Below are 16054 nucleotides of genomic sequence, written 5' to 3'. Positions count from 1 at the left end.
TCATTGCAGATACTGGATTTGAATTTCTGTTGTGAGACATGATTTTTGACATCTGTTTTGTTTTAAGTGGCCTTGGTCCCTTTGAAGGGCTCTCTCTAAAGATACAGTTGGTATTTAGGGACATCTATATCTTTGCTCCCTTGTTTCTACCACGGTACCCACAGACCTGCGTCCTCTGTAGGGAGTGGCATGGTGACATAATAGGCTCCTTGTTATGTCCCTCAGGTATCTGCTAAACCTCAGTTTTTTATTCCTAGCTGACTTGTACACCAAAGGCAGCTGTTTGGCCTTAGGTGTGATCATATTCACCAACCCTGAGGTGTGGGAGCGTAGGAGAATGGTTCTTGTCAAGAAAGAGGCCGTGATATTGGCTTAAACTTGTGTATGTCATTCAGGATGCCACTTGTTTGCATCAGAAGGTGTGTCACCCAAGCAAGCCTTGCTTGAAGGCCATCCTACTGCTTTCTTGCCCCGGGCAAACTCTAACTCTACAGCCTCTGACCTTCACACCCAGCTGTGCAAGCCAACACAAGCTTTTTGTCACTCCTGGGAAGACACTATATGACGGCTCTGTATCCAGACACTGCCTCTGGTCCTCTTTAGAGACTAATCTTTCAAGGAAAAGATGACCTCTGTCTGTTCTGTGTTGTACAGTGAACCTGGTGTGATGGTTCCTGGCTGCTCTTCCAGGCACTGCTGCAAGAAAGATAATAAATAATTAGGTTTCTGATCTAGGGAGTGGAGAGACTGTGTTGGTTTAGCCCAATCTCTAAAGTCATTACACACACACAGTCTTCATTCCCCCTTGCCTGTGGTTCTGTCCCATTCTTCCACTTCTCTTTTTCATTAGCTATTCATAACAATAATAATAGTCATAGTCATTTTGGGAAAAAAAAACCCAACAAGAAAGCAACACATCCAATATACCTTACATTGTGGCAATATAATTTCACGTTATTTGGCTGTCTGCTTGGAAGTGTTAGTATTTTGTGGTTTATAATCAATGGATCTGGCCATTCATCAGTGACTCCAGAGATGGATAAAATAAAGATTTTTGGGAATTAATTACTATTCAAATGGCAGTTCATGGGCAGGAAGTATTTTACTAACTATCAGTTCCTTCATTCCAGGTTTGATGCTACATTCCCTATGGCCAGTCCTAAGATATTTAAGTTACTTTCCCCTTATTTTTAACACTCTTCCAGTCCTGTCCATTGGGCAGCTTGTTTTATGAAACAAATCTGCCCTGGCATAGAACATGTCCTCCTCACTTTCCACAAGCATTCGTAGGCAGCTTCTCCTATGGGAAAAAGATCAAGCTGATTCCACTGTAAAAATGTAAGGAATCAGCCCCACAAAGCTGGCTCCAACTATTTGGAAGAACATCATTATTTGGGGAGATTTTCAAAGGGAATATTTAGACACCCAAGGCCCATTGACTTTATGTGAGATTTGAGCAGTGAAACACATTTGACACTTTTGAACACCTCTATTTATCTAACCAAGTTATTTCTGTGGAACTAATGATTAGAGAACCTGAGCACCTAATAATCTTTAATGCATGTATCCTTGCAGCACCAATATTATTTTATAGAAGGAAGCTGGAGTCAGAGCAAGATGTTCGGCCAATTTTACGTGTATATTCAGACAGTCAAAGGTAATAATAGTCACCAGATAGAAATGGAGTGAAAATAATAGCCTGATCCTAAGTAACCTCCTGAAGGTCGAGGAGAATATCTGTGGCAAGGCAAGAATTTAAGCCTCAGTCTTCCAAGCTGCAGTCTATTGCCCTGTGTAGAGCTTTCTTTTCCTCTGTGCAGGATCAGGCTGCAAGACTGTCCTTAAAATTGAAAAGAAAGGAAACAGTCCCTCACTAATTGAAGCCAACTGTTTATCCTCCCTGGGGGAAAATGTTTCAGTGCAGTGCTGCCTTGAAAATTACCTCTCTACAAATGATATTACAAGGGGCCATATTCATTTTCTATCACAGATTCCAAAGCAAGCTGGTTTTAAAGATAAAAATATTTTTTTAATTATGAAAAGACATTTTAAAGACACTGATGCTACACACGACTTTTAATTTTAAGGTTTTGGGAGTTTTTTTGGTTCCCTTTCTGTCCTGAGAATGTGAGTGGTAGCAAACCAAAATACATAAATGAAAATGGAAATTGACTTTAAAGAGGAATTAAAACTGATCGGATTACCTCTATTGCTCAGGCTGATAGGGATGCAACCCCTCCTACTATTCTCCTGGTATTGTGAAGGAAACACTTTAATGGAGAAAGATGACTTTTATTTTTAGGACAAACCCCCAACTTCTACAGTCCATAGTTTTTATATAGCAATTTTTATTCATAGATCTTGCCTAGGGTTTCAGAAAAATCAAGTATCATCCTTCATATGATACAGATAGAAAACTGTGGCCTGAAAAGGTGAAAGTTGTGATTCATCTTACCTCTCTTTAGGTGTCTAAAAGTGAGATATCTAAATCTAAGTTAATTGCCATGGGTTCGTTCCTGATTCAGTAAAGAGAGAAAGAAGGGAAACTTGGAAGAACCATTTATCCCACCTGTCCTAGGACAGGATGAATCATAGTTGGAAGCACCTCTCTCTCTCCACTGTCCATAGGAGGAGACTAGATGACTTACTTAGACTATATGCTTAATACTTTTGTGATAAAGGTAGAAAAAGTGAATTCTGCTTGAAATAACATTCTAGGAACAGTGGCATAGTATCTCTATTTAAAATTTCTTCTGTCCCTAAATCTCAGGCTTCTAAGAGGTTCAGATTCTGGGTAAAAGCATTAAATACAGTTTACTCAGAGAGCTAAATTATTTACATAGAGTGATTTTCTGCCTCCCAAGCTGATTTCATGTACATACTGCAAAATATATATAGCAATTGGAAAATTCTGTGTATGTCATGAAGAAAAGTTTTCTTGACCTACAGTATTTACGGAGTCTTGAAACTTCTTGCAAGCTGTGATACTCTAATCTGGGATCTCAGCAGGCAAGAGGCAAAACCCTCCTCACTGAAACTCGCACTCAAAGAGAGTTCAGTCTTCATCAAAACTGGGTTGAGCCAGTCTGCGTGCCAACAGCTGAGGGTACTGCCCATGGTGCAGACATTTCCTAGCTCCTGCTTTCCAGAAAAGACCCTAAATTACTCTAGAGTCAAGGGTATTTGCAAGTCTGCAATAAACAAGTGACAGTTGAGAAGAAGCAGGCACATAGCACATATCAGAATAACAGAATGTTCTGAGTTGGAAGGGACCTAAAAGTCCAACTCTTAAGTGGATGGCCTATATGGGGATAAAACCCACAACCTTGGCATTATTAGCACCACCCTCCAATCAACTGATTTCATCCAAAAAGCCACCACTCACCATCTTTATGTGCTGAGCACTGGACTCAGTTTGTACCATGGACAGCAGTGTAACCATACCAGGTCTGAAAACAACAATCTTGTTTACCCAGATTCAGGATTTCAGAAGTGTTTAGGTACTTGACTGACATTGATCACACTTGGGGATAGTTGGATAAACAAATGCACATTAATCACATTGTATGCCAGATTCATGCCACTCTAAGTTCCCAGAAAGATGTGAAATTCAGACCTAGGGTAATGGTGGCAGGCAGGAAAAAAGCTCTGGGTACCTTCTTAGGTTTTTTGTTGCTAACTATGAAACATGCCTCTTTAAAATAACGTAAAAGAACCCATATGACAGGAGTTAGGACAGCACAAGCCCCTCATATCTAACATGTTGGTGACTGCCTAGGGGTTGTTAGAACAGCACTTCTCCAAGAGCTGGATTTGGACTCAGTGTAAAAACATTTTGATTCTTTGTGAATGTCAGACCAAATACTCAAGGAAGAAGCTTGGAAAATTTCAACAAGCAAATGAAATCTCTAAGGTATAAGCATCAGTCACCCTCACTTTATTCAACATGGGCAGAAAAATGGCCCATATATTAATTTTCCCCCAAATGTTTCTTCTAAAGAACAGCAAAACATGCCTTACTTATTTTAAAGAAATGCCTGTGTAACCGTAACTAGAAATTCATCAGTGGAAAAAAATACATAATAAATGACTTGTTATTTCGACTCTTTTGTGAGACAGGTCATTAGAAACTTCATTTGTCTACACAGATTGCACTTATTCAGCTGTATTCTAATAAAATGCACATTGCTTCCAATAAAGGGAATGCATTTGCTATTGATGTGCTATAAACTACTATACAGAGAGGTGTTATTATATTCCTGTGTAATAACAAGCCAATTACAGTGATCAGCAAAACCTTTACAATAAAGTCAATGCACGAGGAGTGATTATCATAATGCATTCTAACTGTTCAGTGCCATAAATGCTTTGCAATTAATTGTGGAGCGTATATATAAATGTATTATTAATGCCATATAAAACCCCATTGACAAGCAACCTTTACATTAAGAAAAAGATACTGGGATTGTTATGTGTCCCCAAGTTCACCTAGGAGGCTGAACTGCATTTACAAAGGTAGGATTTTTTTATAGGATTATATTTTTTATTTCCTCCACTCTTCTCCTCCCACCGCTTCTCCCATTTTTTCCCTGTTATGGAAGAAAGCTCCAAATATCACTCTGCAGTATGAGGACCCTCCATCACCCGCTGCAGCTGATTTTTGGCCCTGTACACATCCTCCTGTGTACAGCTACAGGCTTTCATTGGTGCCTTAACCCTTTGACACTGACAGCCTGTGCATGAATGCCAAAGGAGCTATCTACAAGAAATAAGCAAAAAAAAGCATATCACAGCCTAAGCAGACAATAAAGGAAGGGTGTGAAGGAGAATGCAATCAAAGCTACATAATTGATCAAAGGTAGCAAGAAACAGAACCGATATCAAAACCTCGAGGAGATAAGCTCCCCAGCCTCTCTCTCCTCCTTCTTGTCAGTACATTGTTAGGTTACAGACGCTTTATGAAAAATGTGCAATGTGGTTTTTGGTTTTTGGTTCTTTTTTTCCTTTTATTCCCCTAATACTTGATTTTAAAAGGTTGTCCTTAGGACATGTGCTAGAACACAATGTCCTGTGGATCTTTTCCAGTTCCTATTGATGGGCACACTTCCATCGATTTCAATCACCATGGGAAGGGCAGATGTGAACAAAAGTTTGATGTCCCTTATATTCTTTCAGCATTTGACTATGGAATGGAGCACATCAGCCTTCAGCAGAGTCATCAAATATAAAACACTACACATGAAGATCTGCTGAAGCCCTTTTTCTCACCCAGAATTAAGTTTTACCAGAGAGTGGAGAGCATGAATGGGGTCATCCAGGGCCACTTTGATTTAACTGATCCATTTGCATGCTGGTACATTCTCTCTGCTTGAAAATACAGCTTTCTGACAACAGAGGACAACAGAGTGTAAGCTGTCAGTAGGGTCACATAGTGCTGAAAGTCCACAATAAACCAAGAGATTTTGAATTCCCATTGATTGTAAGCAGTCCCACAACCAGCTACAGCTAGAAAGACAAGATTTCCATGACTACTAAAATGCTGTTTCTAGATCAGGTTTATCTTAGGGCTGAAGGAAAAACGTTACAAATTTGAAGAGATGTTCAGACCTGAAATAAAATCCAATGGACAGGTTCCCAGACCGGTGCTCAAGGTTGTGGCATATCTTAAGTGGCTCTTGTGGTCCTGGGCCCTGCTCTTTCCCCAGCCCTTGACAAGACAGGCAAACAGGCTTCAAGGCATTGACATCTCTCCCAATACTGCAGCATCTCCTACAGCCATTCCTCAGGAACCTCTGACAATGATACCAAGGTTTGTTGCTGGTCCTGACACTTCCCCAGCCTCAGAGGCAAGCAAGATGCCTCCCACTTTAATATTAAGATCTTTGCCTAAGTTCTTGCTTTTTCCTTTTCTTTTTTTCCCCTGTTGATTCATGAGCTCATCTCCACTCCTGACAGACTTTTTAACAGAGTATTAGGTTATTTTTAACCAGTCATTTCTTCTCTTTACCCTCCACACAGATATACTGCAATTCAGCACCAGTGGGTAATATTTGATATATAATTAATAGAGAAAAAATATTTAGATTTGGATGTGGGAGGATTTTTTTTAAATGCCTTCTGAAAGAAAAGTCAAAACCAGCTGATCAGGTTTGGGACAAATCTCTGGAAGAGGAGATGTATGACACTTAGGAAGAGGATTTGACATGGAGCTGAAAATCTCCTTTCAAACTGCAAGAGTTGACAAGAGGGCAGAGAGATTCTCTTAACACTAAGTTGTGAACGCTGAGGGAAAGAAAGGGGAATGTGATACCCTGGGTGTGGAAAATTATTTTTCCAGAGGTCTCGAGTCCAGATTTCATGCAGTTTGGAAATGTTGCTGTACAACTAGTAGTCTGCATCTCCAGTGAAACATTTTCAGTGAAGACTGGGATTCGTGTGTGGCATGACCTTTGCAAGTCCTTGTCTGTGCTGTTCTCTACCTGAGCTATAAAAGATCAATGTAAACCATACTGCACTCATTGTGAGGTTGAAAGAGTTAATAGAAATGTGTTCATTGAGATCTTTCCCTCAGCTCTGAGAAGGGAGGATGTTCTCTTCTCCCCTAAATATTTGGGCAGAGCCACCTGCTTACTCCTGCTGAATGGGTGTGTAGAACATAAAAGAAAAAAACCATGAGAGAGTTGAAGAAAAAGATGTGGCAGGCCACATAAAGCTGGGTTGTATGGATTACCACCTTGGAAGAGGACATTCCCTTAGCCTGCTCTCCAACCTCTTGGGTGGGAAGTCTTTTAAGGCAAGAGATTGGAAACAGTAAAGTGTCTTCCAAAGAGCTTGATGTTACAGGCAATAGATGTGGGTCAGAAATAAGGAAGAGATGAGAGCTGCAAAGGTACAACTCTGACACATGCATAGCCCCAGACTTCAGGACTTCTTGCACAGGCACAGTCAAACCTTCAGCAAGGCAGAAGAGAAGATGCTGAGCTCTGTCATGATTGCCCTCTCCTTTCTTATCCTTAAATTTCTTCAAACTTCTCTGGTCTAAAGGTCTGAGCAACTAACCTACCCTTTACAAAGGGCTTCCAAGGAGGAAGGAAATCATTCCATGTGGCATTGTTATACTAGTGTGAAGCCAAACTAAGATGAAGATAACCAGTCTTGCTTGCCTGAAGCACGTAAATAGACCTAGATCTGGCTTGTACCTGGATGGGAAGCTTCCTGAGAGGTTTTGGCCATCTGCACAACCTGTGTAATTCTGATCAGTTAAGTAGAAAACAACTAAATAACAAATAGTTACTGGGACCTTGGACAGATTACCCTGCCATCTGCAGCAGAGAGCTAGCAAGTTAGAAATCACCTGGATTAAGTAAGAATCAGACCCAGGCTTTTGTTCCAAATGAAAATGGGGGTTAGAATATGTGGAGAGGCCATTCTGACCCTATCATCATTACTAAGCCAATGGAAGGATATAAAAAGAAGCAGATCATTGTGCATGAGCAAGGCACACTGTTTTGCTATTAACTGTAATTCAGTTCTTGAACATTTTGCTCTGAATCTGGAATAAACCATGACCAAACAGATAGTTTCAGACTCTGCACATCAAGTAACAGGCAGAAAAATGCTGTAAGTCAGTTGAAATACGAAGTCCAAGCCTTCCATCTGCCAAAAAGCAGAAAATGGCACAGCACATGCCGCCCTCAGACAGGCACAAAAAGATAATCTGCTTGAAAGCACAGACAGAAACTTTAGCAGATTTCTTGCATGCAGAAAACACTGCAATATGATGCACCACAGCCTCTCTTGTAAACCTCTTTACACCCTCTCTTCAGGACACTGCACCCTTTCAACTCTAAACCACTTTCTACTTTTCCTTTCTTTAGTCCGGGAGCCTTCTGTTTCTCTTCCATAAAATGCTGGAGGACCCCAAAACCACCGTGAAACACTTTTTGGTAGTGACATTTACACTGAGCTGGGGTAGCACACTGTGTACATCTTTGCATGTGTTCCTTCACGGACCTTCCCCTGTCCTTTGAGAGGAATGTGGGAGTAGTGCAGCATCGAAGCATCACTAACGGACTGCAACTGGAGCAGCAGGAGAGTCCTTTCCTTTTAAAAAATATTACTGCCTGTACAATGTAGTGGGACCTCAGGGCTGCGTTTATCATAGGTTAACCCTGCCAGCTGCAGTGAGAGTTGCCTAGTGAGAGCTGGAGATATTGTGGATGAAATAAGAAATGGCTCCAAACTTTTGCCCCAAACCACAAAACAGATTTGAAATCTTTCTCCAAGTTCGAGAAACTTTAAGTGATGGATATCTATAGGATATTTTTAGAGCTTAATATCAGACAAGGAACCAAGGAAAATCACCTCCACCAAGATGAAAATAATAACAAGTTCTAGCAGTTTAATTGGGATTTTTTATGTTCAAAATTTTGATGTGGAGTTATAACTTACATCCCCAAAACTATATTGGACTAACTAATCTCTGGCAAAGTAGTTTCCATATAGTCAAGGTAAAATTTGGCCAAAATAAAACCAGTTTAAGAGTTTTAAAGAAATTCTTTATAGAGCTGGACTTACTCTGGTTTTTCAGAACCAAACACTGGCTTGTTCCCTTTCTATCATATTCTATCCCATTAGTGTTAAAGTCTCCATAAAATCTCAAAGGACTCTGACCTTCTGATCAGGTATTTGAAGCTTCATGAAGCATTTTGTAGAAGGAGTTCCTATAGAACATTTTGTACCTTGACTATGCGCATACATGCAACAAACAGGCAGGAATGTAAAATGCAATATTTTTCGATTAATTTAGACTATTTCCCTAGAGAAATATGTCGAGGACACATTCATTTCTGTTTCCCGTGAGATTAGGCAAATGTAAATAATGCCAGTTTTTGCTGAAAAGGTTTTCATGCTTTGTCTTGCACCTAGTCCAATTTGGAGATTAACAAACAAAATAATAAACCCAGCAAAACTAATAAGGGGCACTCAGCATATCCATTTTGATGGGTTGAGTGTAATTTGTGCCAAACAACATATTGAACACTTTCCCAAACTTAGATGGTCTAAATTCTTGTTCATGCACACTAAATGCTAACACTCACTTTCAGTTCAACTGAGAATTAGGACACAGGTAGGGTTAAAGACCAAAAAAATCCAGAGTCCAGAACAACTGGAAAAGCTGAGCTGAATCTGGTTGAGGGAGAGAATAAATTTGTGACTCTCATCACCTTTCAGTTGTGGAAGAAGCTGCTAGAAGATTCAAAGATTCATGCTTTAGAAAAATGCAAGTATTTGTCCCTAAAGAAAACACAATCTCCCCTCCTCAAGAATACTGCTCATCTTCTTCAGTAACAACCTCCTTGCAAACTGCAGTTGCAGAGAGCCCTGCATTTTTTCATTAACACTGTGGCCTAGCACCAGAATTCCCCATGATCCAGGATGTGTATTCAGAGTGTGGACTTTGGTGGGCCAAAGACTTGTGCTGTGTGGAAGAGCTGCCCCATCTTCCAAGCCCTCCTCTTCCCCCATGTCCCATCCCAGTATATGGACAGGGTATAATAAGCTGCAACTTAAGTTTCTTTGTTGTTGAAGCTGACCTTTATCTTGCAGCCCTAATGAAGTCTTTTGATGTCCTCCTAAGGTACATGGCCTCCTTTTTAGCATTCTGTTTGTTGTGCCTGCTCTAACCGGTGGGCTCTTGAAGAACGTAACTTTTCATACAATGCCTCCCTTGGGTGCCAATTGTTCTTTTCTCCCATGGTTGCCCTTGAGTCATGCCGTCCTGAAACATCACCAGCCCAGAAGCAGCTTGTCAGTGGGGAATTAGGACAACGTGTCTTTCACACCAATGATGAGCGCACCCGCTTGGCCTCTGCATTATGATCACCACTGACAGAAGAAATATGGGAGCAGACTGGATGGGAAAAGATGAGGCTTGTGCGAGATGGGGAGATAATTAGCTAAAATACAATGGGGAGGGGGCCACTGGTGTGATGGATAGTGTGGAATCAAACTGCCACTGGAGCCCTTTGCAGTTCAAACCACTGCTCCTGAAAGCAGCTGCTCTTAGCAAAGGAGTTTGAAAATCCTTCCCAGAAAGCCAGGCATGTGTTCTCTATTACTGATTTGCATTAAAAAAAAAAAAAAAAAAAAGAATGATTGGGAGCTACATACCCTGTAGGCGCACTAAGCAAATTGGCCAGCCTAATTATTATTTTTTGGTATGTCTAATTAAATAGACAAAAGGCCCTCCCTTCACTCTCGCTGTCGGCACGATCTCCACTGGAATGTGCATAATGTCCCCTCATTTGCCCAGGCAGCTGAGCCTTTCTGTTTTCCCCTAGGAGATTGGCATTGACAACTGCCCATGGCTTACCCAATCCTACTCAGACACGGAGCCAGATCATCAGACAGGGAGGGAAAGGGGAGGAAATTGACCTGGTTCTGTTAAAAAACACCGGACAATACTGTAGGATGTGACATGCCTTTGTTGCAAGTCAGAAATGTGCCCTGGCCCTTGATAGCAGAACTTGCCAGATCCCATCAGATAATTTCTGCCCTGTATTAACCAAATTCCCCCAGATTTTCTTTTTCGAGGCTCTGAAAGTGCAATATTTATCCCTGAGATTTCTGGTGTTTTTCCAGCACTCAGCTCTCCTGTTCTGCAATTACAGGGTACCACAGCCATTCCTTACAGAGCCTCTCTCAATCTGTGGTTTCAGTGCCCCATAACACCAACTCTTTAACTACAAGCAACGTACAAAGTCTTCCAATGACTTGAGTCACTGGAGAGTTTCAGCCTCATACTGATGCAGCCATATTCCCCGAAACCCACAGCTTTCAAGTGAAAGGAGAACATGGTGCCTTTTGTCTGTGAGGCATTTTACTCCTTTTAAGTAGTTGGTGCTGGAGATTTCCACTAATGCCAATACAAATGAAGAAGAGTTTATATTTATGTTGGAAATTGAAGAGTTTTCAGACATCTAAGAGCCACATCATTACTAAATGACAAAATCTACTCCCACATTTATCTGATACATAAGTACTAGAGGTTTTTACTGAAAAGATGAGGAAAAAACTCTCTATTCTTTTCCCAGAGAGATAGGGATAGAGAGGAAGAGAACATGTCATTATATATATGTGTGTATATATATATAAATGTACAGATACAAGAAAAAAATAGCAGGATGGTAATTTATCCAGCATAACAGACCATCTCACACTCTCTCAGTGAGCTGTGTGTTTGATCTGACAAACAGGCTCCTATTAGAAGAGTACGGTGAAGTATCACCACATCAGTTCAGGTAAAAAACCTTTTACAGGAAACACCTCATCACTGGTGATCTATTGAACAATCACTTAACAAAGCCTTCCAAATCCACTGTGTGGAATGGAAAAGCAAAAGACCAGCTCCTGATTTCAGCTACACCTGTGCAAATCCTGAATATCTCCCTGGGTCTGAGAGAAGTCTTCAGTTTCTCCAACAGGTTTATCCAGATAAGCTGATAGAGGTGCAGAAAACTGCCAGCTCAGAATTTGCTTTTTCCAAAAGCAGAGTTGCTTCAGTGCAAGCAGAAACAACATGGTTAGAGAAACCATAAAATATTTGCTTTATCCTAACCAAATTAAACACCTCTACAGCTCAGCCTGACATAGGTCTGAAAAAACCCCCATTGCTGTCCACTGCTGTTAAACTTTGTTAAGTCAGTGCCTGATGCTTCACTTCTTAACGAGGCAGTTATTTGTTTCTCAGGCAATCGCTGGCACCTGCCTGCCTTTTAAAATCAAATAATAATTGAATATGAGGAAAGTGAGACGAAGTAAAGGAGATTTAATAAAGAGAATCTTTGCTGCGGAGGGAATTTCTTTGGCAGTGATTATGTTACTAATTGATCAGCACATTGCCTGAGAGAAGCCAGAGACAACAATTATATTTAGCACTGTGGCTGAAAGCAATGCAGTCAACTACCTCCTCGGCTTTCGCTGTCCGCTGGCTTCACCTGGATCGGTCTGTTCATCTGTAAGGAAGAACAAAGACAAGTAATTAATGGGGGAGTCAGACATTCATATACAGAGGTTTGCTTTGCTTCTTTACCGCACGTCATAATTAGCACCAGATTTTACTCCACAAGGGGGGAAAAAAGCAATTAGTAAACAAAGCTTGGAGTGCAGGCTGCTGCTTGGTCCGAGGTAAATAAATCAGTGTCACTCCTCTTACCTGACAGTGGCTTCGTTGAATCACATTGGGAGAGGGATCTGACTCATGTCACATAGGTCATGAAATTTGGAACATAACTTCTAAAATTTCTAATAGTTTCCTCTGGAAACACTGGTGCATGAGAGCAAAAATGCTTTGTCAGAACATCAGGATTGCTGAAACTTAAATTGCAAAAATTTCTTGAGATTGGCATGATGAAAAGGAGGTAGAAAAGCTAATTCCACTTCTACTGCTAGCTCAGTAGGATAGCCATGTGTAACATAGCAGCCTCCATTTCAAACTTGGGGAGAGGGATTTGGATCTAATTTGTCCACATGCTGCAGGAGTATTGGACACTGAGAATTTCCTGGGAGTAGAGGACCAGATGTTCCTTCTGTTCCATTTTCAGATATCTTTTTCCTTTCTCATATCACAATATAAGTAAGGATAAAAACCTTGCTGCTGTGCTGTGAATAGGTTTCCTGTTATTCGAATTATCCCTTCCTCACTCAACAAAATCATTGGGGACCATCACTATCCCCAGAGCTGCTCACTCCCAGGAGAGAGGGCAACAGCTGCTCACAATGTTCTTCACAGGCAGTGCCTAACGTGATGTGGGTGTCTGAAGAACAGGGATGAGGATATTCCCCTCCTGTCAATAGCCAGAGATGCAGATTTGATCAGAACCAAGGATTTGATCTGAAAGCACTTCCCTGCCTCATACTCCTTGTCACATAAAGAAATCAATACACTGTGCAGATGGACTACTGAAAATATCTTTCTGTGTGTGACCACCTCTGAGCAGAATGAAAATATCTTTTTGATTTGTCAACCAACAAAGAAAGTACAAGTTCAAACAACCATCACAAGGAGCAGGAGGTCAGAAGGCAATAGGAATCTCCCAACATATGTCTTTGCAATAAAGTCAGACCACAAATTGGCTGATGAATGTCACAGGATGCCTTCAGGGAATACTATCCATCCCTTATTTGTAGCTAATCTCAGTTGGGCAGCAAGGCCATTAGTTTTCTTTTCCTTTTTTTTTTCCTAATTTTCCCCCTTTTTTTTTTTTTTGAAAGTGGTTCATAATAACTTAGATTTATTCTAATTGCTCTGCACACATATTTAGTAATAACAAGTTATCAAGCTGGCTGACAAGAAGGTTAAGATGATGAAGAGCCTAGCAGATCATGCTGTATTGTTGTCTCTAGAGGAAAATGTACTTATCCATAAACTGACTGCAGTTAGGTTTACACTCTGGAAGAGAAGGATCAATGGCTACAGATGCTACTGAGCAGTTTCTGCTCTCCTCTATGCCTGTATTATCCAAAAAATCCAGACACCTGAAGTGCTAAAACCAACAAAGAACCTAGATAAACCTTGTATCAGCCCTTGCTTCTGCCACTGCAAAGACCTGGTCCTCAAATTCTGCAAGGTTCTACAAGATATTAGCAGGGCAGAACCATGTATGAAACAGCAGCAGGACAGACATCCTGCCACAGGGCTCCTGTACCCACGTGAGAGCAGCTAGCTGTTACACACATTCAAAGATCTGACATCACACAGGTGAGGAGAGTAACTGATGTCATATAACTCCAAATGTATAGAAAGTGTAACTTCAAGCCACTCTTAAGCTTGATGTTTCAGATGAAAACATGTTCTTTTACAGTGCTTGTTCCTCTCTACTGATCATGAAGGTCATCTATGCATTTAGACTTAGGTGAGATGAACCCCATCTTGCTTCTCATGTGCAGGACAATGAAACCAAATTACCCAGTTACTTCCCTCAGCTGCTCAGCCGCTGTGACTGTGTTTGCAGCTAGTTGGTGTTGGCACCAGCCACGTACCAATGTCTGACTTGAGACCTGGTTACTTTTAACACTTGCACTCTTGTGACATATTATGTGTTCCTAATGTGGACCCTATGGCTGATCTAACTCCTATGGTCAGAGGAAGGTGGTCAGAGGTGCCTGGTGCTCATTACACAACAGCCAGAACCTGCATCCTAAGCAGTAGGTAAGAGAGAAAATCACAGTAGCTAGGAATTTATAGGAGGTGTGCAGAATACAGCCTTGAGAGGCAAAGTCTGGAGTCCAAAAGGACACAGCCTTGAGATGCAGAATATCCCATAAATCTACCAACACAGGCACTGATCTGAAGCATGCTAAAATGAAAAATGAAAATTTCTGCTGAACTCAAGTAACTTTTGGATCCAGACTTTAGAAAAACTAGACAGAGCTCTTCCTTCTTTTTGAGCTGGATGAAGTCAGTTTGCACAAGGCAGAGGACATTATCAGACCCTTTGGCAAAAATTAAAGGAGACAAATATTTGTTTGGGCTTCGGTTGTTTTTTTTTTGTTTTGTTTTGTTTTGATTTGTTTTGGTTTTAGTTTGGTTTGGTTTGAGATTTTTTTTTTTTTGAGATTGAGGAGTGAGGAAAAGAAGTCAATGCCTAAAAAAAACAGTGAGGGAATGAGCATCCAACAGAGGAAGAAAAAACTGGGGAAATTAATAAGTAAAAGGCTAGTATAATTTAATGTACACTATGATTTATACACTTGACAATTTCTTTATAGACCAAAGAGAAAGTGCTGCCTGAACGGAGCCCATAATACAAATTGAGATCATCTTGACATGAAAGACACCAATTATAGGGAGAAACGCTGAGAGGAAAATAATTAAGTTTTCTTTCTCTGTCTATGGAATTTTTTTTTTTTTTTTTACAGAGACACTCTGGGAGCAAGGACCTGTCATGGGGACCAGAAGAAGGCTAAGTGGAGAAATTAAATGGGAGAACAATGTAGCTTCCCCAGTCCGGGGAAATACCTTCTTGGGGAGAAGGGAATTCAGAGATTCAAATTCCCTGTTTATTCTTTATCTGGAAATTACCATCAAGTTAAGTGGAACAAAACCAAAGTTTATACTCCAAAATGCATCCTTCTGAAAAGTGTTTGGGGAAATACTGATGTGGACATCTTTAATATCTGTCCTGTCTTGGTGGACCCGTGGTGGAGAGTGTGACAGGAGAAAGAGTATTTGCCAGATAGCAAATCTGATTAATGCCATCAGGAAATCCACCTGGGATCATCAGAACTACAAGTGTGGCTGCAAGGTGCTATTGAACCCTATCACTAGAAAGCTTCAAAAGGGATTTGGCAACATGGGAAAAGACCTAGGCATGCTGACCCAGCATTTGAACTGGCAGATGGAGTGAGTGTACTGTTAGGCTTTCCTCTAGGACGTGCTTGCTACACTCCTGCCCATTCGGTGGTCCTTTCTTCTGCCCATGAGTGCTCTTTGTGCTCTCCTTTGAAATATGATCATGCTTCCTCGTTCTATGTTATCCCTGTTGGGGTGCCACTGGGAAAGCAGTAAACTGTTTTACCATTAGTTAGTCCCAAAAGTGTTTATCTCCTCTTTAGCTTCTCTACCATACTTTAGGTCCTGACTAAAATTTTTTATTCTCTGCATAATGTGAAGATGTCTAACTTTATGGTACCAGAGTGCTCTATAGTTTTAAAACCATTATAAATCAGGAAAATGTTTATCCTCATTCATGACTCAGAGTCCCATTAGGCCAAAAAATTTACTTTGAAGTGCATCACTCAGCAGCAATTTTGTAGCAAAGATATGCTGAGGACCACTGAGGCACAAAGATTTACGCAAGAGCCAAGTAATTGAATTTAGATTTCTGGATACATATATAAGCGCATATAAGTTTTCAAAGAGGTGGCAAGGGAACGGGACACCAGGGTTTTATTCACATCTTTGTCCCAGTGTGGAGTCAGGAAAAGCCTGTGGCTCAGGTTCCCCATCTGTACTGGGAAGAAATACCACTGCAGCTGTGACTAGGCCTAT

General features: G+C 40.8%; 1 protein-coding gene across 30 annotated transcripts in view; it reads right to left on the bottom strand.

Moving 5' to 3' along the window:
- The window catches only part of CELF4 (CUGBP Elav-like family member 4), a 678618-nt gene that overhangs the window by 269737 nt on the left and 392827 nt on the right, over positions 1–16054 (bottom strand). For 16 of the 30 annotated variants that reach the window (XM_069001339.1, XM_069001342.1, XM_069001350.1 and 13 more), the window contains exon 3: positions 11969–12017. In XM_069001339.1, the coding sequence (XP_068857440.1) occupies positions 11969–12017 (49 nt within the window). Of the gene's footprint in view, positions 1–11965; positions 12018–16054 lie in introns of all 30 variants that reach the window. The other 14 variants (XM_069001341.1, XM_069001348.1, XM_069001361.1 and 11 more) reach the window with 1 other exon arrangement.

This window comes from Aphelocoma coerulescens (assembly GCF_041296385.1).
Source record: "Aphelocoma coerulescens isolate FSJ_1873_10779 chromosome Z unlocalized genomic scaffold, UR_Acoe_1.0 ChrZ, whole genome shotgun sequence".
In the NCBI taxonomy this organism is placed as follows: Eukaryota; Metazoa; Chordata; class Aves; order Passeriformes; family Corvidae; genus Aphelocoma; species Aphelocoma coerulescens.
The sequence above is the reverse complement of the archived record's forward strand: the minus strand, read 5'-3'. Positions and strand labels throughout refer to the sequence as shown.